The sequence below is a fragment of the Ipomoea triloba genome, chromosome 9 (genome assembly GCF_003576645.1).
Source record: "Ipomoea triloba cultivar NCNSP0323 chromosome 9, ASM357664v1".
Classification (NCBI taxonomy): domain Eukaryota; kingdom Viridiplantae; phylum Streptophyta; class Magnoliopsida; order Solanales; family Convolvulaceae; genus Ipomoea; species Ipomoea triloba.
Genome location: NC_044924.1, coordinates 30,138,697 through 30,165,813, shown reverse-complemented (window position 1 = coordinate 30,165,813; position 27,117 = coordinate 30,138,697). Strand labels below are relative to the sequence as shown.

At 35.1% G+C, this 27,117-nt stretch overlaps 3 protein-coding genes and 1 long non-coding RNA gene across 4 annotated transcripts; 2 read left to right on the top strand and 2 right to left on the bottom strand.

Moving 5' to 3' along the window:
• Window positions 1-3,329: 3,329 nt before the first annotated feature.
• On the top strand, window positions 3,330-6,509 carry LOC116028637 (probable serine/threonine-protein kinase PBL19). The gene is made up of 4 exons (XM_031270412.1): window positions 3,330-3,708; window positions 4,849-5,109; window positions 5,388-5,510; window positions 5,609-6,509. Exons 1-4 carry the CDS (start codon window positions 3,379-3,381, stop codon window positions 5,990-5,992), a joined length of 1,098 nt encoding a protein of 365 aa, XP_031126272.1. The 5' UTR covers window positions 3,330-3,378; the 3' UTR covers window positions 5,993-6,509.
• Window positions 6,510-10,560: 4,051 nt separating this feature from the next.
• On the bottom strand, window positions 10,561-14,019 carry LOC116030470 (poly(U)-specific endoribonuclease-B-like). Its single transcript, XM_031272724.1, has 7 exons — window positions 13,780-14,019; window positions 13,620-13,685; window positions 12,902-13,024; window positions 12,757-12,822; window positions 11,784-12,392; window positions 11,580-11,651; window positions 10,561-11,021 (listed from the first exon to the last, which is right to left on the bottom strand). Exons 1-7 carry the CDS (start codon window positions 13,897-13,899, stop codon window positions 10,788-10,790), a joined length of 1,290 nt encoding a protein of 429 aa, XP_031128584.1. The 5' UTR covers window positions 13,900-14,019; the 3' UTR covers window positions 10,561-10,787.
• Window positions 14,020-18,443: 4,424 nt separating this feature from the next.
• LOC116029435 (disease resistance protein RPM1-like) lies at window positions 18,444-21,351 on the top strand. Its single transcript, XM_031271441.1, has one exon. It carries the CDS (start codon window positions 18,497-18,499, stop codon window positions 21,299-21,301), a length of 2,805 nt encoding a protein of 934 aa, XP_031127301.1. The 5' UTR covers window positions 18,444-18,496; the 3' UTR covers window positions 21,302-21,351.
• Window positions 21,352-24,634: 3,283 nt separating this feature from the next.
• Window positions 24,635-26,518, bottom strand: LOC116029437. Its single transcript, XR_004100331.1, has 3 exons — window positions 26,335-26,518; window positions 25,126-25,768; window positions 24,635-24,972 (listed from the first exon to the last, which is right to left on the bottom strand). It is a non-coding gene; the product is annotated as an uncharacterized LOC116029437 (long non-coding RNA).
• Between the last annotated feature and the right edge of the window lie 599 nt (window positions 26,519-27,117).

Below are 27,117 nucleotides of genomic sequence, written 5' to 3'. Positions count from 1 at the left end.
TTTGTCTACTTACTTACTGCTATCAAAGTAGGCTATTTTGTAATCTTAGGCATTGACAGGGTAATTGGGTACCCGACCTGGAACCATTGGCAAGACCTGGCTAAGACAGTTGCCGGTCAAACTACCCAAGACACCTCACTCCTCAGCATCAATGTGCAACGGTCCAACTCCTCAGCATTGACAGCATTGATGACCAACGTTCAGCTCCTCTACGTTAAGCTTCTCAGCATTGATAGCATTGATGACCAACGTTCAGCAACCTTAATGCTCCATTACTGAGCTGAAAGGAAATAAAAAGACTCACAACGCAAAGTAGAGGGGGGAGACTTCTTATGAGACTTCTTACGAGACTAGAACACACACTGAATTGAGTATTGTATTGAACACAAACACTGTGCTCAACACTTCACCACTATACTCAACACTATAGAAACACTTTCTGATTCTAGGCTGAACTCACTATTGTACTCAACATCCCTCAATAGAAATACTAATACAAAAATACTCCGGTAACCATTATTACCGTCAGGCATATTTCTTATGGCCTATGTAATGCAGTTGAAGTGTGCTTATAAGCAGCCTATTTTGTAAACCTGTTATCTATGCATGCTATATGCAATATCAAATATGTAATTGCAGAAGTATTTATAAATATTTGGTTAAATTTACCTGGGTGCGTTGTCCTTTATTTATTATTTTTTGCCTCTTTGTTTTGTTATTGGTGCCCCTTCATCTTCAGACAGCTCTCTTATTACCTTTGTTATGATCTTCTAATGGTACAAGTCTTCTGGTTTTTGATTGGAAAAATAAAGCTGTTAGTAAAAAAATAACATCACTTTGATCTGCCAACAATATTTATTTCAAAATATGTAGTCATTATTTACATTGATTTTTTTTTATCCTTTTTGGAGTAAGAAAACATAAGTATTACAGAGTAAATGTGTACATCTGATCTACTGCGTGTAATAACAACTAATACACTCGAAGTTCCCAATTATCATAGATTGGCAGAGAAAAAATTGACATCCAAATTCATTAGTAATAGAAACTGGTAATTTAAATTTGCCATGTTTCTAAGAATTTAATATGCACTTTCATATGAATTTACCAAAAAAGAAGAAAGGGCAAAAGCTGCTTTAGAAGGTTCAGTTTATATTAAAGAGAATACAATCTCTGGTAACCGCACGAAAATGAAGATCGCAGAAATGGATCAGACAGGTAATGTCACAGGTATGGATCCACTCCAAATCACTCAGAATTATGAAATATCTCATGATCATTAATAACATTTTTTTTAATAGAATTGATATAAACAGCAACTTCAGATATATACGAAGGAACATGGCAGATGACAATTGGAATAAGGGAACACTAAGCCAAAAATATAGGATTACTTTGTAGATGTTTTGTGGTTGAAAAAAAATGCAAAACGAAAATCAATTTTGTTGGGCGGGAGAATGGAGCAAATCTGTTGGCCAAATCCCCTCTCTTTATTATAATAAGAGATTCTTTGAGCCCCCATTACAGTGTTTGATTGGAGTGAATTACAATTTCACCGAATTATAATTACATCCATTTGCTGAATCAAAATTCACAAACCTAGCCTGTATAGGCAGCTCAACTTGTCACATGGGTGAAGTTTGATAAGAGTGACTAGGGATCGAGTCTCACCTCATTGCATGTTTACTGTGTAGTTACAATTTTAATGCATATCAAACAATGTAATTTAAATTCTACTTTATTTCCACCGAATTACAATTCATTTCTCCTCTCATTCATTCTAACCAAACACCTTGTAAGTATCTTACATTTCTCCCCTAATTCATCCATTCTAACCAAACACCTTGTAAGTATCCTACATTTTGGTAGTCTTTCCCTATACACCTTGCACACAATGTGTTTTCATTTTCTCTGGTCGATTACGATCTCCAAATAGCTCTAATATTCCCAATAAAATTTAAAACAAAATATTTAAGTGATTGATCCAACCAACTAAACAAACTCACAAAATTTTATTTTCTTTCTATCAAAGACAATGTTGACGTACAAGTAATATTTGCTATTTAATTAATGTTTGCCTTTTCTCTTTTAGATTTTTCTCACATTCCCATTGGCGTTCTTTAATATGGAGTAAGTCTTAACTCGTCAAAATCTGGACCTGACACACCAAAATCCCAACTCACACGCCATGCAACTAAAAGAAATGGGTAATTTCATTTCAACCCCAACATTTCTATATTGCTTTTATTTTTTTCATGGAGGACACAAGGATGAGATTTAAATTTAAAATTATTGATAAAAATAAGTGTAATTTACCAATGACCTTGTGATCTAGTGGCACGAAATGAATCTCCCAAGCGGGATGTCATGGGTTCTCCCTTAGTGGCAACAATATTGAGATGAAAGAAATCTTGAGAACATATTTCAATAATTTTATATTATCTAAATAAAGTTTACATTTTCGAGAATTACACTAGAGCATATAAAATTTTATACCCACATTATATTACAAAGACAATGTGATATAACTTGAATTAAACTTCACCTTATTAATTAAGATTTATGTTAGTTTCACTTGAACCTCTCGTTTTACAGATTGCACAAAGTAGCAAGAAAATTTCTTATTGTTATTGTTTATTTTTAAAAAATTCAAATTAATTAATACCATATAATTAATTTGTGCATGAAACTCTACCAATATCTTTTGCATAGTAATGTTATATTACGTTACTAAATTTATATCCTTACGTGATAATATTTAATTGTTTTCTAATATTTTTTTTGATATAATTGTTTTCTAATATTTAATTAAAAAGTATATTCATTTTTTAATGTTAGGTGAGGTCGACCAAGTCACATCGAGAGGTGAACGCTAAGAGGTAGTATTAAGAAAAAAAAAAACATTATTCATCTTTAGCATATTTTTCTCAATCATAGTATATGAGTTTTACCCTCTTGTGGGGATAGCGCTTTATATGCACGAATGATCCTCCCATCTAAGGAACTGCTAAGTCACAATGATTTAACTTCTTTACAATTTATGTAGAATTGGAGTATGAGATTGCAGAGCGAGATATTTCATTTTTTACACCAAAAAAAAAGAAGGAAAGATTTGATCTTTTTAGGCTACTCTACATATTTATAGGATTTACAAGAATCCATGGGAGAAAGTGTAATTTTGAAACTAAGAGAGTATCCAAGTGATAGTACCAGAAACTTTAGAGGGTCCAAGAGCAATTATCCAAAAAGGGACACATGACCATCAATTACATACAATTCTATAAAAAGGATTGGTTCTTGGTTCTTTCTGTATGTCTCCATACAATTATTGAATCATCAGCATTTCTTGGCAAGAAAACAACTTGTGAGAACTAGAAAATGAAGTGTTTTTGCATATTCAAAGACAAGTTAAAGTCCAAGGAATCAGCACCAGAGTTGAAGAAAAGCAGAACTAAACAACAAACTTCTGGGGCAAGAAGCAAAGGCAGTAAACCAAAAAGCATAAGGGAAATGTACAGAGAGAAAGGGCAACATTTGAGGGTTTTCTCTCTCTCTGAGCTTAGAGAAGCTACATGTAACTTTAACAGGCTGTTGAAGGTTGGAGAGGGAGGTTTTGGGAAAGTGTATAAGGGTTCAATCAAGCCCCCTGATGGCCAGGGTGATTCAATTGTTGTTGCCATTAAGAAGCTCAATGTTAATGGATCACAGGTATATCTATATATCTTCTCTTTCTAGTTCAAATTGTTTGATTTGCTGCTATTTTTTTATTTTTATTTTTTGGTTTGGTAAGTGTGTTATTTGTGCTAGAAGAAAAGTGAATTATCTGTTCCCAAAGTCACTCAAGGGCCTTTCTTGGTCTAGTTGGGTAGGTTCTTAGCTAAATTTAAATTATATTTGGAGAAGGATAAACAAAAAGAATATATTTTGGTCAAGTTTAGACAGATTTATGATATTATTGCTTTTGAGAAAATAGGAGATTGTACTAGAAATTGTGGGGAAAATCTTGCAATTTGAAATTTTGAAGTGGATTTTCTTGACTTGTAGTTACTAGTTATTCTTGGACTGATGTATTCTATATCTGGTTTTTGTGTTACTGGTAGAAAACTATGGGGAAAATTTTGGGTTTATGTGTTCTGGGCATGATAGAAAATGCATAAAGACTTGGGAATGCAAGGTCACTCTGGTATTTTTTTTGATACATTAGGTTTCCAGCTTATGCCATACTCACGAGTGGCACGTTAGTCCCCGGGTTCTCACTCCTTGCATGTGCACTCTGCCCACAAAGGGTCTTCAGTCAAGTGGTCGGTCAATGTTTCCCAACCCACAGGTCCCCATTGGGATTCAAACCCCACATGGCCGCTGGAGCAAGGGTTTAGGGTGATTGGTCAAACTAACTGAGTTAGCCCACGGGGCACTCTTGTATTTCTTACTAGGATCTTAGCTGATCTTGGAGTTTATGTGGATCGAGTTGTTTCTAAGTTCCTTTAGGAATCCTTAGCCAAGGCATAAAGCTTTGTTTCCCAAACTTTCGGGTTCGGTTGGTGCCCGGAACTTGGCTGGAAATTGATCTATTGTAGTTAGTTAGTTACTATTGATAAATTGTATGTGCCTTTATGCAATGTAGTGGTGGATATATATGCAACTCACTGCATATTTTGGCATGTGATGCATGAGAGAATAGCGATTGAACATGGAACATGTGTGAATTTCCTTCCTGTAGAAAAACAGTTCTCTCTTTAAAAGTCATTTTAAACGATTAACAGTTATTTCTTGGTGGTGGTTTCTAATAGGGGATGCATTAATTTCTCTACAGCTCGAGCTAAATGTTACAGTGCATCCATATTGTAGGGTCACAAACAATGGGTTGCAGAAGTTCAGTTCCTCGGTGTCGTGGAACACCCTAACCTCGTTAAACTTTTAGGGTACTGTGGAATAGATGGGAGAAACGGGATCCAACGCCTGCTGGTTTACGAGTACATGCCCAATAGGAGCTTAGAAGATCATCTTTTTAGCAACTCCATGCCAACAATTTCTTGGAGAACGCGGTTAAATATTATCCTCGGTGCAGCTCAAGGTATAGCTTATTTGCACGAGGGGTTGGACGTGAAGGTACTATTTTTTAGCTTAGACTACATCTTCTTGGACTTGAAATTCGTAAACATAGGGTCGATACAGAGCATTTGAGCTTACTTCCTAGATTTCAAAATGTCGTTTCGGTTCATGCCCTCTGGTTTTGCTCTACTGCACAATATTTTGTTCGTTATGCATACATATAGGCCCGTAATTTTTGCTAGATTTCAAAATGTCCTTCGGTTTGAACTGCATCTATTGCTATAAAGCTTAATGTAGACAATAACAACTTTCTCTGCACTTAATATTATGTGAAGGTGATCTACCGAGATTTCAAAACATCAAATGTGCTATTGGACAAGGATTTCAACGCGAAGCTTTCAGATTTTGGGCTCGCAAGAGAAGGGCCAACAGGCGACAAATCTCACGTGTCCACAGCTGTAAGTAAAACTATGAACAAATTATGATAAGTATACTTTCCAGAAACATTTTTATTTCTATTGTACTAAATTCGCGTAACCATTTTGCACGCTGTTAGCCTATCGGGACAATGGGGTATACTGCTCCCGAATACATTGAAACCGGGCATTTGTCTGTGAAGACTGATGTATGGAGCTTTGGAGTTGTCCTGTACGAAATCATCACAGGTAGACGGGCTATGGAAAGAAACCGCCCTTCTTCAGAGCAGAAGCTTTTGGAATGGGTGAAGCAATACCCCGCTGACAGCAGCAGGTTTAGCGTGATAATTGATTCGCGCCTCAGAAACCAACACTCTCTCAAGGCTGCAAGACGGATTGCGAAGCTGGCAGACAGTTGCTTGAACAAGGATGCAAGAGACCGGCCTACAATGAGTCACGTCGTGGAGATTTTGAAGCAAGTGATAGACGATTCAGAACTTGAAACTTCAAAAGCCTCGGGTTGATAGCTAGCCATTTTAGAATCCGTCACCGTACCACAGGAACCTGACAGAAAAAAAAAAAAACCCCGAAAAGAGGGTGATAACTGCAAGATAAATGAGCCCTATGGCTCGGGGCAAGTTGATTAACATAAAATCTCTGATACTCAACTGATAACCAACACTTTTTTTCCGAACTTTCTTGTTCTGTTGTTTCTATCTTTCATTTTGTTTTTGGTCTTAGATGCTCAAGTGCTGAAGGCAAATGGGAAGCCTTAGCCTTCTGTCATTCTGGAATTGAAGCTTGTAACTAATTAGGGCGACATCGAGGTTCCTTCTCTTTTTTTTTCTTTTTTTTTTTTTCTGTAATTTTTCTTTGTAAAAAAGAACTAATGCAAGAATCAAGTAAATATAGCTTCTGTATTGTGTAGGCTAACTGTTGAACCACACCCTTTTGGTTTTGCATTAGAGATTATACTGTATACATGAGACCTGTTATTTAAAGTCATGTTTATATGACTAGACAATGATGCCTTTGAAAGAATTGCATCTTTGATTTTTTTTTTCTTCTCTTTAAAGTAGAGAGAGTGAAATATTGGTTTTTTGAATGAGATTAAAGTTGTTGGGCAGCATCTCAAGTTTAGCATTTTCTCATCAAAATGTGAGACGTACTACTACTTAAATATAAAAAAAGAGTTAATTCCAACGATGGTCCTCCGACTATGTTGATTTTTTTGATTTTTTAAAATTAGTCCCTGACTTTTAATTTGGACAATTTAGGTCCCTTGACTTTCAAATTCTTTCCAATGTTGGTCCTTTCGTCAAATTTTAGTTAAATTGAGGTCAAATGAATGGTTAAAATTGTCCGTTCACATGTTTAGTGTATTATTACTCGTATTTCTCATATCCTATACGCTGTATATATGAATATAATCTCAGTCGAAGTCTCAATCGAAGCCATATAATCTCATTCGATGTCTCTTCGATTGATATTATATTCATATATATAGCGTATAGGACAGAAGAAATACGAGTATACAAGTGAATGGACAATTTTACCTCTTCATTTGACTTCAATTTAACCAAAATTTGACGAAAGGACCAACATTGAAAATAATTTGAAAGTCAAGGGACCAAAATTGTCCAAATTAAAAGTCGGAGACTAATTTTAAAAAGTCAACATAGTCGGAGGACCATTGCTGGAATTAACTCTATAAAAAAATAAACCGATCACTTTGTGTTGAGATGAAACTTCTCTAACTCGAACCCGCGTATGGTGAGCCTATAATAATGGTTGGACTTGGTCTTTATTAAAAGTATCTTTTAATGGAAAAAGGGGCAAAGAAGAATGGGAAATGTTTGGTGGAATCCAAAAGGAAGAATATCTAATTTATTTTGAATCACTATTGGCATCCACTAAGGCACCCTTTTTACTTTTACAAAAAAGTTATATATAGCCATTAGCCAATTTAGTAATCTAGGAAGTAGGAATATACTCTACAGAAGATCTTCAATGTATTTACATGTACAACAATAATAAAATATTGAAACTAATTTAATTTAGTTTTTTTTTTTCTAACTTGTATAGTAAGATTAAATAATTACTTAAATAGTATTCAAAAAAATTACTTAAATAAGATATTTTAATTCCATTATACTTTTGTCGTGATCGTATCGCTCATCACTGGCGGAGCCAGTATGGGGACAGTGGGGACAGCTGCCCCCGTTCACCCAACCCTCACCCCATATATAGCCCGTGTATGTATATATGTATATATAGTACATTTTTAGATATAAGTATAAGAAAACAAATATATATAAACAATTGATTAGTTGGTTGGTCCGTGATTTCACTAAGAAATGGGCGAAGGTTCTCGAATCTTGTTAGCAACGGAGGTCCTCTTTATACAGCAGTAGGCTTGTTTTCATTCGCTCCCACTGAAAATTTTTTCTGGCTCCGCCCTCATCACTCATTAACAAGCTAATGTCTAAAATCCAATCAATTGATATTAAAAAGTTATTCCAAATTGCATTCTTTGAACAATTGACATCAATTGTTTATCAAACACTCATTTTAAATGTTTAAATTGTGATCAAATCAACTACATATTAAATGCTTCAAAAAATGATGAATATTGTGTATACTCAACCCGTTAATCAAACTTGATACTAATTAAATCAAGTTCAAGTCAAGCACCTTATGATTTGATAACATCACTATTATCATTCTAAAAAGAAGATCATAAGTTCAAGTAGTCTCATTTTAATCCAAGCGCCAGCTAATGGCATAAGTAATTCTACATGGAATCTCAAAGTCTACCCCATTTTCTATTCCCTATGATATGGCATGACTTGATTGCTTAATTTAGTAAGGGTCATGATGTTTATCAATTTCTCTTTTTCTCCCTCCAATCAAATTTGAAAACAAGTGGGAGTAAAAGCTGGGAGTGAAAATTTGAGAGTCATGAACTATTTTTCCAATGGCACAGCTACTATAGAAATTTGAGTACTTAACAATTAATTTTACTATTTTACCAAGGACCTTGTAGTCTAGTAGCATCAAACCCTTCCCTTTATACGGGAGGTGGTGGGTGGTGGGTTTGAGCCTAAGTGGGGAATTGAGTTAGTAGTATTCAAAAAAACAATTAATTTTACTATTTTACCCTCCCAGTATTTATTCATTGGGTGGTCACAAACGAAAAAAGTGAAAAACCGGTGTCAACTGCTTCCGTAGTTCCATACGTTGCATTTTGGTTAAACCCAAACCCTGGTAGCTCGCACAAACGAAAGGAGCTCGAAGGCCTCATCGAAAGTCTTCGCCACAACAATTGCGATTCCGATTCCGATTCTTCACCTCCTTCACATTCCTGACCTCGGTAACTGCTCTCTCTCTCTCTCAAACTAGTCTTCCTTGCTTACGATTAATAGCTTGTTGCTATATGCCTAGTTTTTGGTTTACTATCTATTGGTGAAACCAAACTTTTTATTTGTTTATTTATTTTAGTATTTTTTAATAATTTTTAAAATTTAATTTTTTGTGTTTAATAGTATTTTAATGTAGTTTTTTGTGTTTATATATATATATATATATATATATATATATATATATATATATATATATATATATTAAACTTAATATTATGAAAAATTGAATTAAAAATAACTCCAGTTAAGTCTCTTTAATTGAACCAGACATGTAAAATGGGGACCAGACATGTAAAATGGGAGGGGTGATGGAATTACTATATTAAGGGACTAGGGAGTAATTCTTTTGAAACTTTTGGTGTTGATACACTTATTTGTGGGGGTTTATATATGTATGCCTATTAGTGTTGGATATAATTCAAACAGATAATTAGAATTTTAGAATGAAACTGGAAATAACAAAATAATTTTAACAAATTATAGACTTCAAAGACAGCTGAGGTGGAGACTTACAGAAAGGTGTTCTTGTTATTGCTGAGAGATTCTGATACATGGAGGTGTCTTTAAATGTTTTGTATTTGTGTAACCATTTTCAGTAGGGTACTTTTACCCTAATCCTTTTTATTCCTTTTCTCTTTGTTTGGTACCATGATCCCCAATATCACGGAACCATATTGGGCTTTGGCTAATCTTGAATCGAGTTGCTGTTGGACCCCGTTTCGGGGTGCTCACCTAACATCTTTTGCTCTATTCACAAGGTTCAAACGCAAAAGGGTTCTCTCCATAAACAGCAAAGTAGTCTAGTTGCAAAAGTCTAAATCCCAATCAAGATTCAAGACAACTTTCAAGTATCTTGCTGGATAATGTTCCTTGAAAACATATGATTTATGATACTTGAGGATTTTCATTGTGGAAGCTCTGGATTCAAAATGTAATTTGGTGACCGTGTTTTTAAGTGCTTTGGACTTGAGGGCATGCTTCATGTGTAATGGAAGCTCTGGAATGGACTAATGGTGGAGTTATAAACACCTGGAAATTTTATTCATGTTGATACACTAGTTGCGTCTTGAAGATTAGGGAAGACATAGCCAGAGTAGTACTGGATTGTTTACATGATTCAACCATTTTCTCTAGTCATTGTTTTCAAGCGTGTGCTCCTTTCCATTGTGCCAAGACCAAATTTGAATAGAGCAAAGTTTTCTAATCTAAGGGTGCAAATGACAAACTTGGGGGAAAAGCAAATAGGACTCACTCTTTAATCCTGCAATTGGTTTGATTGGGGAGAATAAGGGATTTGGACAAGTCCCCCAACAAATTATAGGAGCAATCCTTGTGAGAAATCCCCCAACAAATCATAGGAACAGATCATACCTGCACGGGCTTAGCTCAATGGTTCAATAGACAATATTTGGCTTAGCTCAATGGATCAAAGTGAACAGATCCCTTGTGTGCACGGGCATTTGATCTTGTCTATTGAACCATTGAGTCACCGTGATTTACATTCTCCCAAATGTCCTGTCGGGCCGGGATTGGGGGACCCTTAGGGTGGGGATTCAACCTTTTTGGGAGAAGCAATCCCTTACCATCCACAGGATATTGCAACGTCAACATCCTGTGGTAAATTATTTGTCAATCCAGTAATTACACACCTATTCTTAAATAACATGAACTTAATTGAAACCAACAATCCATTGATATACTGATCCAAAATACTTCTCTAGACTACATGTCATGTAAACTGTTATGTTTAGTGATAAACCATGAGTTCCAACAATGTTTACTGAAAAGATACAGCACCAACACCTCTCCTTGAAATACATATTCTTACAAATGTTTGATAAATCTGGATGTAAATTATGTATGTTTTCACACGGTATAAAATATGATTACCTTATATTCAACATTCAGCCACTGGGAAAGCAGATCCAATGTTGTCTCCCAGGTGATAGCACTTGATATTGACAGAGTATGGACCAAGCTCAACATGGTTCTCCTGCCCTCCCGCAAAGAAACACAGAGTATAGATGGCGAGCTCAAACTCCGGGCTCACTCCAACCAAAGTGCTTGATACAGATTTCAGTACACCGTTCCATTCAAACTGAATTGTGAGCAACTGAGTCTCCGAGTCAGGCTGTAATTGGAGATGGGAAGAGAAAAAAAAATGTAAGAAGCTGAATAATTTAGATAAAGACGTATAAAAACATAAAACTGGCTATAAAACATCTCTTGCTCTACAGCATCATACTCATGAAGCAAGAACCTATAAATTTCCAAATAATAATTGGATGCTTTTACTGAATCAGAAGGTTAGGTGCATTTAGAGCATTATGTCTAGAGTCCAACTCTTAGGTAGAGTATATTGATTACTTGTGTGGTTTATTATGTAGTTACTAATTGTTGGTTTGTCCAATTTATTCTAATTCTTGGATCTAATAAAATGGAATTGCTATGTTATGGCTAGGTGTGAGCATCGGTCGGTTTCACTTTATCTGAACTTCAAGCGTATGGTTTCTGAAAATTACCATAACTTATGGCTTGTAATTTTACTTTAATTAAAACTGAAGAAGTTTGAAGTTCAGATAAGGAGGTGAAATGTCATCTAAAGAGACATGGAAAGGCTTTAGGAAATTTACTAAGATTTCAAAATCACAATCTTGCAGATCAGAAAGAAAGAAACAAGATCACATACTATTTCTCCCCGCCTTCGAGGAAAGATGTATCCTTGATAGTCTACATTGCCCTTTGCTTCCTCTAAATAGAACTGCAAAGAACAACATAAGTGGAGCCTTATTAACTTTGTATGAACAAGATTGAAATTGTCCAGGAAGAGGTTGGATTACCATAAAAGGTGAAAATTGTTGCTTTAGTTAGCTTAATAATGGAACAATTTTACCTGAAGCCAATTATGGAAACCTGAAACTTCTTCCTCTCCACGCTGTTTGATTTCTCCAACAAAAACATGTTCAAAAGCAGAAGAAGAACCAGATGTACCACCTCGGCCATAAAGGTCAAACCAGAGACTTTTCAACATTCTCTTGAACTCCTGATAATTTTCAGAAACCATACGCTTTGCTGACAGATACTTATGGAGATATTTTATAGGTGCAGTTCTACTGATCTCCTCTATGAACGCCAACTGCTCTTGCTGTTCTTGAGTTGTTACATTTTCTTTATATCCCTCACGCGGATTGTAATTATCTAAAAGAGCACAGAAGCGAGAATAAGTAGGCTTCTGCAGAACATCCTCACTCAGCCAGGAAAACAAGTTTCCTTCTGCCATATCCTGCTTTTGGTGAACCTTTTTGCCTTCCCCAACATCAATCTCGTAATCCCTTCCTGGTACCAAACGGTTTAAGTCAAGTTCCCAGAGTTTGTTACAAGCTTTTGATAGGTCAGCAAGCTCTTCTCTCGAGGGCTCCAGGTCAACACCATATTCTACCTCATTAGAGTAGTCTTGCTCATCAGCAGGTTTCTTGTAATTGTCCCAGTGATCCATATGCACCTGTTTAGGAATATTAAAACTTAGATTAAATGGAATTAGAATATGAGTAATTAGAATTAAATGGAATTATATACCATAGATGGAATTATATACCATAGATTTATTCGTAGCAGCAAGAACATATACTAACACCTGAACAGAAGCTAACCACTAACAATTAAGAAGTAAAGATTTGTTCCTTATTCTTATTTTTGTATTTGTATCAGTGTATGTGCTTATATTCTTGTAATGTGCACATAAAACTTTTTCCAGTATATCTTTCAATCCAAAAATCTATGTAGCTAAAATAGATTGATCAAGTAATTCAGAATGGGAAGCACTCGAGTCTAATATAAGTGACTTAAACAAGAAGATGATAAAAAACCTTTTGCTGTCGCTTTGGATGTTTTTTTTGGACAGTTTCCCAGCCATCACTACTTTCTTGCTCAACCTGCACAGGTTCCATTCAAACATCTTTAAACCATCACTGATTATAACCGCAATAAATATGACTACAGAACAGGATAAACCTTTTCATTCCAATGGCTTCGGCCATCATCCTCCTGTCTACTGTATCCATATCTTTCACTGTGCTGGCCATAACCCTCCTGACTACTGCCTTCATATCTTTCACGGTGCTGACCGTAATCATCCTGCATTTGATAATTCCCTAGGAATGTAATGCATCCAAAAATTGTTGACCGGGCCAAGTCTAGCAATTGGTGACTAGGGGGATTGTTGGGTGGAGGCAAATGAAAGGCCAAGTCCAACAACCGCCTCTCAAAAATGTGATAGCGGTCTATAAGAAAATAAAGTTGCGCCTTAGCTACGAGCTAAAGATATTGGTGTAGTGGAAAGCACTTGATCCTAACAAGTAGTATCAGAGCTAGGTCATAGATTCGAGTCCCAGCAGGGCAGAGGCCAATATTGGGCCAAGTCCAGTGGCCAGGGGGATTGAAGGGCCAATTGGTGGAAGGGTGGTAAGAACTTAATCCTAACAACTACAAAGCAATTCACCATTTACAATCTAATTATTTCAAGCAATCTGAGATTATGCTACACACACATTACAAGTGAACTACATCTATGATCTATGGATGATTATCGAATTTGTAGATTTCAAGTCATGAAACAATTAGCAGATCATACATCTCAACATCAGTTGGGCTTAAAAATACTCTGAACACTGCATTTACTAGCGAGATCAAAGCGCGACACAAAATGAAGACTGAATTATGTGACGAATACCTCTCTTCGATATCCTTGCCTACGATCACTGCTAAACTCGTCGTTATCCTGTTCCCCCGACACCACCTGCACAAAATTAGCATCCATAAGCGAACAACGGAAGAAAAACAGAGTGAAACGAGAGGAAATCGGAATCAGAAACAGGGAGATCAGCTCTAACCTCCGCCCAAGTGGATCTGGACCGTTCATCGCGAGTCTCGGCGTTTCTACGATCGTCGTTCCTATCGTCTTCGCCGTCGCCAAAGGCTACATTAATCAAACCCTTCACCAAACCCTCCATTGCTCTCTCTCTCTTTCTCTCTCTATATGTATACGTGTATGTAGATAAGATATTTTAGAGTGAGGGAGAAGACAGTGAAGGTATACGGAAGTAGTAGTGAAGCAATGAATGCAAATAATGGGGCGTTGAAAGCGGATACGAATCCAGATGCAATAATACAAGGTCGGTAATGACAGTTGAATCTAATAAATAAAATAATGATTTTCTACCCATTTTCTTATATTTTTAAATATATTTTTTCAAGTATCACACATCAGCACATCACAGTGTCACACAATAAAATAAATGTCCAATAAAAATAAAATTATAAAAAATAATATTTTTTTGAGTTCTACTGACTCGGTTACAATGTAGTATCTGTCCATAGCTACTTTCTCAACCTACTGAAGCACAAAGAGTCAACAGATGCCTCCACTGAGGCTCGAACCCACTCCCTTCCACATGGGAGTGTACACCGGATGCTGCTTGACCACAAAGTCTTTGGCTTATAAAAAATAATATAAATATTCAAAGCTGCCGTTTTAGTGTATATTTGGCTATAGTATTTATTATTTATGTATTCTTTGGACCGCAATTTTGGGCCAATATCTTGAGTTTTGTACGCATTATTTTGAGCCTAGCACCCCGGGTAACAAAGCTGCTATTTTACTACCCCTCATTCTGTACCAGTATACCCGGTTTATGGTAGACCTGGTCCCAATAAAACCATCAATATTAAATATTACAGAGTAGTATTTATGAATATAATTAATCAATTATTATTCGCAGAATTTGCAAACAATAATATTACCGATTATATTATAGAATATAATATATAATATTACCAATTATGATATTATGTTATTACCTAATTAATGTTTTTTTCTACACGGTATTATGTTATTACGTTAATACGTGAATATAGAAACAATATTACCAATTAATAAATATTAGTTAATTTCCATTTTACATTTTCTTACCAAATAAGTTTTATTAATTATTTGACCAATAAAATATTTAATTAATTGACTACAAAAATTTGGGCGGGAAAGTGAAATTACTTTTATATATAGTATAGATATAGATTAAGTGTTGCTAAATGTTTATAATTATATTATTATATTTTTATAATTATCATTTAACTATATTTCTTCAAAAGTCTTTATATTCAAATGCGTATTGCAATCACAAATAAACTATATGTACACATTTAATTGGAAAGAAAATCAATTGTAACTAATATTTGATAAATAATAACATTCAATAGTATTCAATAATATTTGAGCATAGTAGGCTACATATTAATTAAACAAGTATTTTTGACAAAAGCATCACCAAGTGATCCATCAATTCCTTTCATCTTAACCTTCAAAAGCAACAAGTGATCAAAAAAATACTAAATAGTAAATACCAACATTTGACAAACTCCATCGACAACAATAACAAATGATCCTTCACAAGCTCTTGGAATACCTATATATTGTGAAGCTTGGTGCTTGCTTCCTTCATCGAGTAGACCATTTATGGTCATTATGTTGTGGTTTGAAAAGGAAGTAACGATTTCCGTTACTTAGCCTATAATGATAGCACGTAGGCTATTTAAGTATGGTCCTCTCACTGCTCTTGTTACAGCTTCATAGACTACACCATCTAGTTGCTCAGGAGAAAAGTGGTAGACAAACCTCAATTTCAAGCAATGCAACAAAAATTTCAACTATGACTGGAGATGCACGATTATGTTAGCTTCCGCTATGAGGTTAGATTATTACAAGCATTATGATTATATATTTATTCTAACAATACTGACTTATGAAACCCTGAGTTTCAATCATAAAACCTCCACACATGCATCATCACAGGCATCACCCCCCATCCCTAGAAGAAAATTAAAATAGAACAGTACAGAAATCAGGCAAAGCAGAATGGAATGGAATGCAAAACAGATTGTTTTGTCAATATAATTAAGCAAGAAAGAAAGAAAGAAAGAAAGAAAGAGAAGAAAAATACTTAGTAGGGATAAGTGCAAGATAGATATATAGGAGAGGGTAGAGGGGACAATCTGAACAACAATGTAGCCACCGACAAGTACCACCGCCATCCCCTTGCACAACCGCGTGAAACCAGTATTCATATTGCCACTACTCATCTTGCTCAAAATGTACCTACCTACAATAAAACACAACACAACACAACAATTAAGGCTCAAACTTCGGCCATCCTCACACAACACCAGCATTTCCACAATTCACACATACATACAACCTTCTTGATTTAATTTCTTCAAAGTGGTGCATCATTCAACAATTGCTCGTGTGTTGATGAAGAAGATTGTTATTGAGACGTTGGCCGACTCATATCCATGAACCTTTTTGATCTTGGCATAGCTGCACATCAAATGAAAAACAAATTTCAATTTGAGTTGAGTGATCTCAAAGAATAAAATAGAAATGAACAAAAAATAAGAAGAAAAAGAACAAAGCTCTAGGAGATCGAGCAAGCATGTTAACGTGTACAATTTAATCATGCTCTTTCAAATCAGTTATTTAAGTGTGGCTAAACTTCATTACTATTTTGTCACCCTGTATTTTCATGTTGTCACCCTTAGGGGGGAGGAATTAGGTGGGAAATGAATTGCAATTCAATGGAAAAGAATAATGTGGGAGTTTAAATTCCAGTATTTGGTTGGAGAGAATAAAATTACTAGGAATTTCAATTCCAATGTTTAGTATACAGAGGGCAATTGAAAGGGAATAAGTAGTATAAAGTCCAAAATGCCCATTGTTATTATTATTATTATTATTATTATTATTATTATTATTATTATTATTATTATTATTAAATGACAAGTACACAAAAAATATAACATATATATTTTGAACAAATCGGCGCACAAACAGAAAATTTTGCTTTTCAAAATTTAGATAAATACGTTATATACACATATCAAACAGAATATTCTGTTTTCAAAAAAAAAATTAAAATATTTAAAGTTTTGAGAAAACATACTTGATTAAGGTTGACCTAGAATAATTATTGCTTGCTTGGCTTTCTTGTTGACAGGTGTAGAAGATAATACACAGTATTAACTAAAAGAGAAGGTCAGACATCAATTTTAGCTTAAAAAAGAGGGGCGATTTTGTCTCAGGAGTATTTTTTTTATTCCTAAAATCCACGGAATTAAAATCCCGAGGGGGGCATGAGATTCTAATTCCATGAAAATGAGGGAATTGCAATTCCGCGAAATTGTAATTCTCTCCAACCAAACGAAGGAATTTAGTTGCCTTCGGAATTATGTGGGAATTAAGTGGGAATGGAATGGAATCTCTAGTTTTTCTGAATGTCTTTGTGTTTCAATTTATCCCTAATAAAGTGATTACATCATTTTGCTCAATTTTTTGCAACTCATAAGTGATGGTAGTAAATAAATTACAACTATTTATAAAGAGTTAATTCCATTTTTGGTCCTAGATTTATATGTGACAATCCACTTTTAGTCATTTTTTATTAGAACATCCACTTTTAGTCCTAGTATTATTGTGATATGACAATTTTTGGTCCTTTATCGATAAATCACTTTAAATATCGTTAAATACAAGGATATTTCAGTCTTAAATTATGAATGTTTTGAAAAAAATAAACAAAAAATATACCAGTTCAATATACTTTGTATAAAAAAGATTGAAATGTCTTTGTATTTAACGATATTTCAACGATTTTTGTTGCTAAAGGACTAAAATTGGTTGTGCCACAATAATACTAGGACCAAATGAGGATGTTCTAATAAAAAAAAAGGACTAAAAGTGGATTGTCACCCATAAATCTAGGAGAAAGATAAATTTAAAGGAGAAAGATAAAGAACAACACCGATTTTATAGTGATTTGATAATGTATACTTCATTACTTAAAGGCATTTCTCTTAGGATTTCTGTTGGGTATGTCTCATATAGGATTAGGAATTCTGTCTTATATAAGTTTTCAACACCTGCGCAAGTTAAGTCACACAGTACAAAAAGCACTCACCTTAAGCACAAAAATTGCGCACCTTAAGAAAGAAAATCAAGTACCTTAAATTTGACCTAAATGCAAAATGACCAACAAATTGTCACAACGCATTTTTTTAATCACTGCTAATCCTGGTTGTTGATTTAGACAAGATCAATAGCTCGAATTTAACCGCACCTGGGAATGATAGCGTACATGAACCCCCCTCTCTATATATATATATATATATATATGTATTGTTCACAGCTGGATATTTACAAGGAAAAGTTTAAAATGTATAAAAGAATGTTACTTTAATTTGAGATCAATGTGTCGGCCGGCCATTAATTGTTCTTTCACATGAATGGAGATTTAAAATAAATAATAAACAGAACTAAACAAAAGAAAAGTTAAAAATTAAAGTATAAAAGATTGTTACTTTGAGATTATTGCATGTGCCATTAATTGTTAAATAATAGCGCACCTCAATAATGGCATGCCTATTCTGAATTGACTTCGTAAGAATTCACTGAAAAGTAAAGTAGCTAGCTACCACCCATTCATTCTTCGCTGGTGAGATCAGACTTCAGAGAAAAAAACTGATCTGAGCTTCCTTCCTTCCTTCCTTTCTGTAGCAATGGCGCATGCTCCTGTAATGTTTCTATTGGGGCAACTTTCAACCTTGATCCGTGATGAGTACTCACTGCTGGGAGGGCTCAGAGAAGATGCAGAAGACATCAGAAATGCTTTGGATCGCCTAACGGCTGCCCTGAGAGTCGCCGATGAGATGGAAGAAATTGATCCTCAAGTTCAAGCCTGGGTGAGGATAGTTCGGGAGCTAGCTTATGATACCGAAGATGTTCTTGACGAATTCCTGTTCCGATTTGGAGGTCGCCAGAGCTGTGGAGGATTCTACACTAAGATCGACAACACATACACTTCCCTCAAGAACTTGAGAGCCCGGCGCAGGCTTGCTCTTGCACTGCGAAGGATCAAGGCCAAAGTCAACGAGAACTCGCAATATCAGCCAAGCTTGCCAACAACCTTTCCGGGCACTGTTCATCACACCCACAACAAAAGGATGTATGATAGTAGAGGGGATGCTCGTTTGGTAGAAGAGTCGGATCTGGTAGGTATTCACTATCCCAAGCAATTTCTTGTTAATCTCTTACTTGCTAATGATGAGGAGTTGAAGGTCCATTCTGTAGTGGGCACTGGGGGATTGGGAAAGACGACTTTGGTTAAACAGGCCTACGATGATGCGGAAGTGATAAATCACTTCCAGTATCGTGTGTGGGTTACGATTTCTGAAACATTCGAGATTAAGGAGTTGTTGAAAGATGCAATTAAGCAATTTGTGGGGCAAACTAAGCAAGGTCTCCCTCAGGACTTTGAAACCATGAGTTCTACTCGATTGAAAGAATTTGTCAAGGAGATTCTTTCGGGTCGAAGATACATCATTGTTTTCGACGACATATGGGGCATTAATGCTTGGATGGAAATCAAATGTGTTCTTTCTAAAGAGGCTTTTGGTAGCCGTGTAGTTATCACTACGCGGAATAGTGAAATAGGTGCCCAGGCTTGTCATGATACCCGCGGTGTTCTATACTCTTTAAAGCACTTGTCTCCTGAAGATTCTTGGACTTTGTTTTGCAAAAAGACATTCTTATGTGATTCATGTCCACAACACTTGGTTAATATAACCACAAACATCTTAAACAGGTGTTGTGGTTTACCCCTAGCAATTGTGGTGATTGCGGGGGTGTTGGCCACAAAGAATGAGGACATTAAAGAATGGGAAAGATTCCAGCAAAGTCTCAACATCCAATTAGTAGAAGGCAATGACATGATGAAGAACATGAAGAATATACTTTCTCTCAGTTACTATGATTTACCATATTATCTAAAGTATTGTTTCTTATACTTGTGTGTCTTCCCAGAGGATATCATCATCCAAAAAAAGCAAGTGATTCGATTATGGATTGCAGAAGGATTTGTTAGAGAGAACAACCAACAAGTAAAAGAAGAAGTTGCTGAAGCCTATCTTGATGAATTACTTCATCGAAACTTAATCCAAATTGGAAGGGAAACTAAGAGTGGAAGGGTTAAGGGCTTTCAAGTACATGACATTTTACGAGAAGTTGTTCTTTCAAAGTCAATAGAGCAAAAGTTCGCAACCATTGCTAATGGACGAAACATAGAATCATTCAACAAGTTTCGACATCTAGCAATTCATAGATTAGATGACCACATTATGAAGAGCACTTCACCAAAAAAGCATCTTCGTTCTTTATTGATCATGGAATCCCTTTCAAGTTCGACGGTGTCATTTTTGTTATCAAAGTTGTTGACGGGCAGTTATAATCCTCTAAAGGTCTTGGATTTAAGAGGTACTCAACTAGAGGAAATTCCAGAGCAAGTTTTTAACTTGTTTCAATTGAAGTACTTGAGTTTGAGGAAAACAAAGTTGAAAAGCGTTCATAAATCTATAGGACGTCTTCAAAACCTAGAGACACTTGATCTAAAACACACTTGTGTGGTTGAGTTACCAAATGAACTCTCAAAACTTTGTAAACTTCGGCATCTTCTCGTGTACCGTTACTTATATAAGGGTGGGAGGATTAACCCTTGGATTAATGGTGGTACAGTACAAAGCTGTAATGCTCTATTTAAGATTGGAGAATTACAGTTTTTACAAAAGTTGTGTTATATACAAGCAAGTGATACTAAGGATAGCAAAGTAGTGTTTGAGATTGGAAAGCTAACACAACTAAGAAGACTAGGAGTTACTACGCTGAAACAAGAAGATGGCAAAGCATTATGTTCGTCTTTGAAAAGGTTGACAAACCTTTGTTCTTTACATCTTTCGTCGGCTTCAGAAGATGAGATCCTTGATATTACAATTGATGTTCCTCTTCGCCTTCATCAATTAAAATTGATGGGTCGTCTTGAGAGCGCACCTCAATGGTTATCCTCACTTGTAGGTTTGACCCATCTATTTTTAATATGGAGTAGACTTCCTGAAGATCCCCTACCATTTCTCCAAGATCTACCCATGCTTGCACGTCTTGATCTTGTAAAGTCTTATGAAGGGGAAGGCTTGTGCTTCAATGCCGAAAAGTTCTCAAAGCTCAAGTGTCTCTATATTAGTGACTTTGAGGCACTGAAATGGATAAGAATGGAGGAAGGTGCATTGTGCCATCTTGAAGAGTTTTTCTTGGGTAAATGCAAATTGCTTCAAAAGGTGCCTCTAGGTATTGAACATTTGTCCAATCTTAAGACAATTCATATACATAAATTGGCTGCCAAATTGATGATAACTTTAGAGACAAATGGTGAAAATTGTGGAAACTATGCAAAATTATCTCACATCCCACAAATTTACACTTCCCGATTCATAGGTGGTAAGCTGACAATTTTTTTAAATGGTCAGGAAATTTAGTATCTGTTAATGCACATGTAATTTCTATTAATTTTTTTAATTAATTAATAAGGTGATGATAGTTCAATTCTAATTGTGTTTAATTTAATTATATTGACTTTCATAGCAATTAGAAGTCTTGAATATGATATCTTTTGTAATATCTAAATTAATAATGGTAGATAGAGTTGACAATTTGAGATTGGTCTACTCCACAATAGTTGGGTCAGGCTTAGCCATTCTCATTCGTGTAATTTAGTCTCTAATGATTCAATACATGTTACTTCTATCTTCTTTTATTGCTGTTCTTTTTATTATTATTATTTGTTAAAGTTGTATTAGTTTTAATTTTTAAAATTGTTGGAAAATTATACCTTGCACCACGTACGTAAACGACGTCGTTTTGAGCATTGTAAACTAACCGTCCCTTTTTTTAGGAAATCACGTTTCCCGTTTTGGCCGGTCTATGTATTTATGTTAATATTCTGTGTATTTTATGTAATCGTTCTGTGTATTCTATACAATCGTTCTGTGTATTCTAGGCAATCGTTCTGTGTATTCATGTTAGTAACACATGTTGTGATGTGTTTGTGCATTCGAATGTTTAGGAGGATGAGTTCTGTGTATTTTGTGTCAATATTCTGTGTATTCATGTTATTAGCACATGTTGTGATGTGTTTGTGCATTCGAATGTTAGGAGGATGAGTTCTGTGTATTTTATGTCAATATTTTGTGTATTTTGGACAAACATTCTGTGTATTCTGGGCAAACATTCTGTGGATTCTAGGCAAACGTTCTGTGTATTCTAGATAATGATTATGCATATTATATATAATGAATTTCTTGGAGTCATTCTCGTCCGCGTCCACTAACATCGAAACGACGTTGTTTTGGATCAGGGTGCACATTGCTATGTGCACAGTGGTGCACGATATAACGATTGAAAATTGTTTGGGTCGGCTTAGAATATCACTAATTGTACATTATCATATATATTGTGATTTTCTTGATATTGTCTACTTGTCTAGTATCAATACAAGAGACATAACTTAGAACTATACTTCAAAAAAGCACATCCGCTACACTAACGGATTAATTAAGGTGTCTGTGAAAGTCTAGGGTTTCCGCGACACCTAAGCATACGAGTTTTTAATTTTTTGAAAGGTGTAGTGTAAAGTTATATTTATATGTTTAATTTTGTAGTAGTGTTAGCTAGTAAATTTTTTTTTTAAATGGCTATGGTTTTTTTTTTTTTTTTTTTAAATTTGGTGCAAAATTTAAATATAGTGCCTATGTTGGTGACCTCTATTGTCCTTTGAAAGTGTTCACCAAAGATTTATCAAAACGTTTGCTGCATACGTTTTTTTTTTTTTTTTTAATTCTTTGCCAACAGAAGAAGAAATCCTCTCACACCTACCCCGATCCGATGACTCAGCAGCCGATTAAGTGAGAGAAAATTACTATTCTTTTTTTTCTTTGATGTCATTTTATGTGGTACTATGTCAAAGATTACTATTAAGATAAGTTGTTTATGTACAAGGTTGAATGAAGATTTTACACAACGATAGAATTCCTCTACTCGTTTACACCTTAACTAAGTAGTAAGTACCACTAAGAATGTATACAAGCTTGCTATTATTTATGAATCTCTCTTGACACCATATAGATTACCTAAATGAAGGTATATTTCTTAAGCTAAAAGTGCTCTAAATATACACCGATTCACAGAGATGTTAGAATTTTTTATTTTATTTTTGGTAAGGGGAAGGGACCGAAGTCCCAACCATTAATAACGTCGACTAGTAGCCACACTCTGAGCATCACGTAACAGGAGATCTCTTAGTCTATCCGGAGGGTCTTCCAAAATGGTTGTACCCCAAGGAGCGCCGTGACCCCAATTTGCTAGAAGATCTGCACATTGATTACCTTCGCGAAACATGTGTTTAAGCTTGATGCTAACAAACTGCCCAATGAGGGACTTGCAGTCTGAGATTAAAGTATTATCATTGGTCATGATATCCTAGCTCTCTCTCAAGGCTTGACTCACCGCCTCCGAGTCGGTTTCCACGATAATGCGCTCAAAGTTACGCTGTTTGGCGATGAGGAGGCCTTCTCTAATGCCCCAGAGTTCTGCTATAAATTAAAACTTGATGTAGTGAAAATATTGGATATGAAGCCGACCAACCAATTGCCAAGATGATCGCGAATCAAGCCACTTGCGCTCGCCAACCTCGTCGATGTCTTTTTTGATCCATCTGTGTTGAGGGTCACTACAAGAAAATTCACGATTCGCGACGGGAAAATTCTATCGCAAAAATGCAAAATTCTGTTGCAAATCACGTTTTACGATGGAATTTTACATTTTCGCGACGGAATATATTCCGTAGTGTTAAGGCTTGTCGTATTTCATTTCGCGACAGTAATAATGCGTCGCGAGCGGTGGCAACGAAAAACGGCAACAGAATTTTTCGTCGCGAAGCTGGCAACGGTATTCGTTCCGTTGCGAGTTCATCGCGGTTTTGGCAACGAATATGTTTCCTTCCATCGCTATCACGTAAAAAAAATTCCATCGCGAAACTCATATTCTGTCACCTATTATCGTCATGAAATATAACGACGGAAATAATTGTCGTCACAATTCTGTAGCTAACCGTTCCGTTGCAAATTTCGTATTCCGTAACAAAATCCTATCGTAAGAAAGCAACAGAACAAATTATTGTCGTGATTCCGTCACTAACCTTTCAGTTGCAAATTTCATCTTCCGTCACAAAATTCCATCGTAAAAAAACAACAAAAATAATTGCCATCGCGATCTTGTCGCCAGTTATTTCGTTACAAATTTTGTCACTGGTTATTTTGTTAAAACTCTAATGATAATATTTAAAATGTAAATATGTAATTATATTTATGAACAAAAATATAATACTATTAAAACTAAAATACAATATAATTTTAATCAAAAGTAATACTAATTTATAGTTCAAAAAACTTAATGTTGTAGTTAATACCAAATTCATGTCTAAACAATAATACAATAATATTAAGTTTGTATAATTTAATAAATACTACGTAGTACTTGAGTTGTAGGTTCAAAGGTCAGAGATCATACACCAAGCCAGCATTTTTGACATACTAACTAGTAAGTACTATTTGTTATTTTTCAAAAAAAAAAAAAAGAAAAAGAAAAAAAGATGTACTATTTGCTAAACACAGTTTAACATCAATTAGCCTCGTTGCATTCAAACCACCACTGCTACTCCCACCCATCCGATTTGGTTGCGAGAATATCAAGTGACATTTCCCAACTTGCGCTTGTTCTCCCCCAACTGGATCGCCAGTTGCACATATTATATATTTCCGAGAGCGTAACACGTGGAAGTCTCTTTTTTAGAGTGGCGCGGAGATTCGAACTCATGATCATTTGGGTGGCTCTGATACCAAATTAAAGCATGTGCTCCATATCAACTAAAAGCCTAAACTGATAGTTGGACTGCACATATTATATTTATGCTCACACAGCTTTGCTCATGTTTGGACTAAAAAAAACCCCACTGTATGTCTAGCTGGTAATGCAGGATCCCCTGAAATCATTCGATGGAGGTAGATAATATCTCTAAAAAATTTTGCACCACTCCTTCGTTATAGGGGTTTGCTCGCCATCATTATCCATATATAATGTTTTCATAAGTACTCTGCACAAAATTCAAAACACATTCATGTTCAAGACCCAACTTGTTTTGAAAGGTGAAAACTAATCTATTCACAATTCTAGCCCATTAATAGTAGTTCAAGTTTTCCAAAAAAAAAATAAATTAATAGTTCAAGTTTTAAGAAATGATCTTTACCTAATTTGTGTTGATGAGGTATAAATGAAACGGCAGTAAGACCACCAACAAACCGTACTGAAATGAAGGTGTAAGGCTGTAAGCTATTAGAACCATAGAAGCAGGGGTTTTAATCATTGCCTTCCATATTGTTGTATCTTCAACATCCCTTCTATTGTAGACCTAACAATTAACCAAACACATATATACAAAGAAGAGTCGTAGAGAACACAAACATGAAAAAGAACCAGTAGTTCCTCTGCAACAAAAAATTGTCAGATTTTAAGGATGCAAATTCATTGGGAAAAAAGACAGTTCTATTCCAGCTATTCGAAAGATAAAACAATCAAACTACACAACATAAAGTCTGATTTCATATCAAGAGTAAGTGGTGAAAATTTTAGCATTACCAACCCAAGGGCGTGGTGGTCAAATCTTTCAACACAGTTGTTGCATATTGAACAAGGAGGTCTGTAGAGCATGCAGGTATCACAAGATTTAACCTTCATAGTAATGCCATTAACCTCAACTTCATTAATGTGAGGTAGGCACAGCTGTGGGGTTTGTCCATCACCTTCGATGTTCCCATCAAAGTCTTTTGGTTCTGGAGGGTGTGCATTTTAAGGAACTATTCACCAGAGGTTAGCGGGAGAAGTACCAAAACCTGAGTCATGAAAATGCCACACAAGTTATAGACATCACACCAAACCAATTCCTGCTACTCACCTTTTTGGTGAGTTTAATATCTCAAAATAATAAATACTACTTGAGCTGTAGGTCCATTAATTGAATGTAGGAATTATACATATAATTGTCCAAAAGAAATCATTATCGACTAAACCTGCAATAATCCACTAACTGTTACTTAATTTGGCATTTTGTTCATTATTGTAATGCCAATACACAACATCCTGCTCAAGTTTTTTCCTGTTTTTTTTTTGTCTATTTTTTCCCCTTTTTTGAACAAGCCTGTATTGAACTTGAATTTCTGCAACAATAATAGAGTACTCCATAATAGCTCAAGATTCCAATTAAAAACTAGAATAAATGCAATAAGTTTCTACAAAGGCTTACAAAACTGATAAACAGAAACAAAAAAAATCTTAGAGAAGAAAATCCGATAATAACACATGTCTTATTCGTCGCCGATTACCTGCTAGCCCACAACAACACAGTTCAAGTTTGTATAATTTAATACCAAAGATTTCAGTCAAAGAATCAAAGAAATACCTAAGATTGGCAATTCGCAGGGGAGGACGGGAGGCGGCTGCGTCGGCGTCATCGGCCTTGGCTTCTGCTTGCTTCGTTGTCCGCTGTTGTCAATTCATCGCAGACTCACAGCGGAAGGCGGGAGCCAACGGTGTCGGTTGCACCAGTGGAGTCGGAGTCACAGCAGGCGTCGTAGGGAATTTGGAAGAGTGGCACCGCATTTAGAATTTAGGGTACCGGGAAATTTGAATTTGAATTTTGAATTGTTTAAGAGTTACGGAGTAGTTTTCAAAATTACAATAAATAAATATTTTTTTCTATTTATTTATTTATTTGTTTAAATTATCAAAATGATATAGTTTTGAATTAATGATTACAAGAAATATACTTTCGAAATAATTTAGAAAAATAATTATTTAATTATTTCTTACATTTGTGTATGATCAAAATCTACTTCTATTTAAATATTCATAAAATATTAAATAATTAATATAAAATAAAAATGATTATTCTGTATATAATCAAAATGACTATTTTAAACTTGTAGTAAAACTAGTATGCGTAGTAAAGATGAATATTATTGTAGATAGTTATAATAGATAATAATAATGATGTCCTAATAATTCTCATATTAAAATAAATTAAATATTCTTAATTCAATATCGAATAGCATATGAATTCATAACTTTAATTTTGTGGACACTAATTTAATTGTTATAATAATGTTATATAAAAATAAAATGCTCATCATCGTTGTTGTTGTAGTTTTTATTATTATTATTATTATTATTATTATTATTAAAA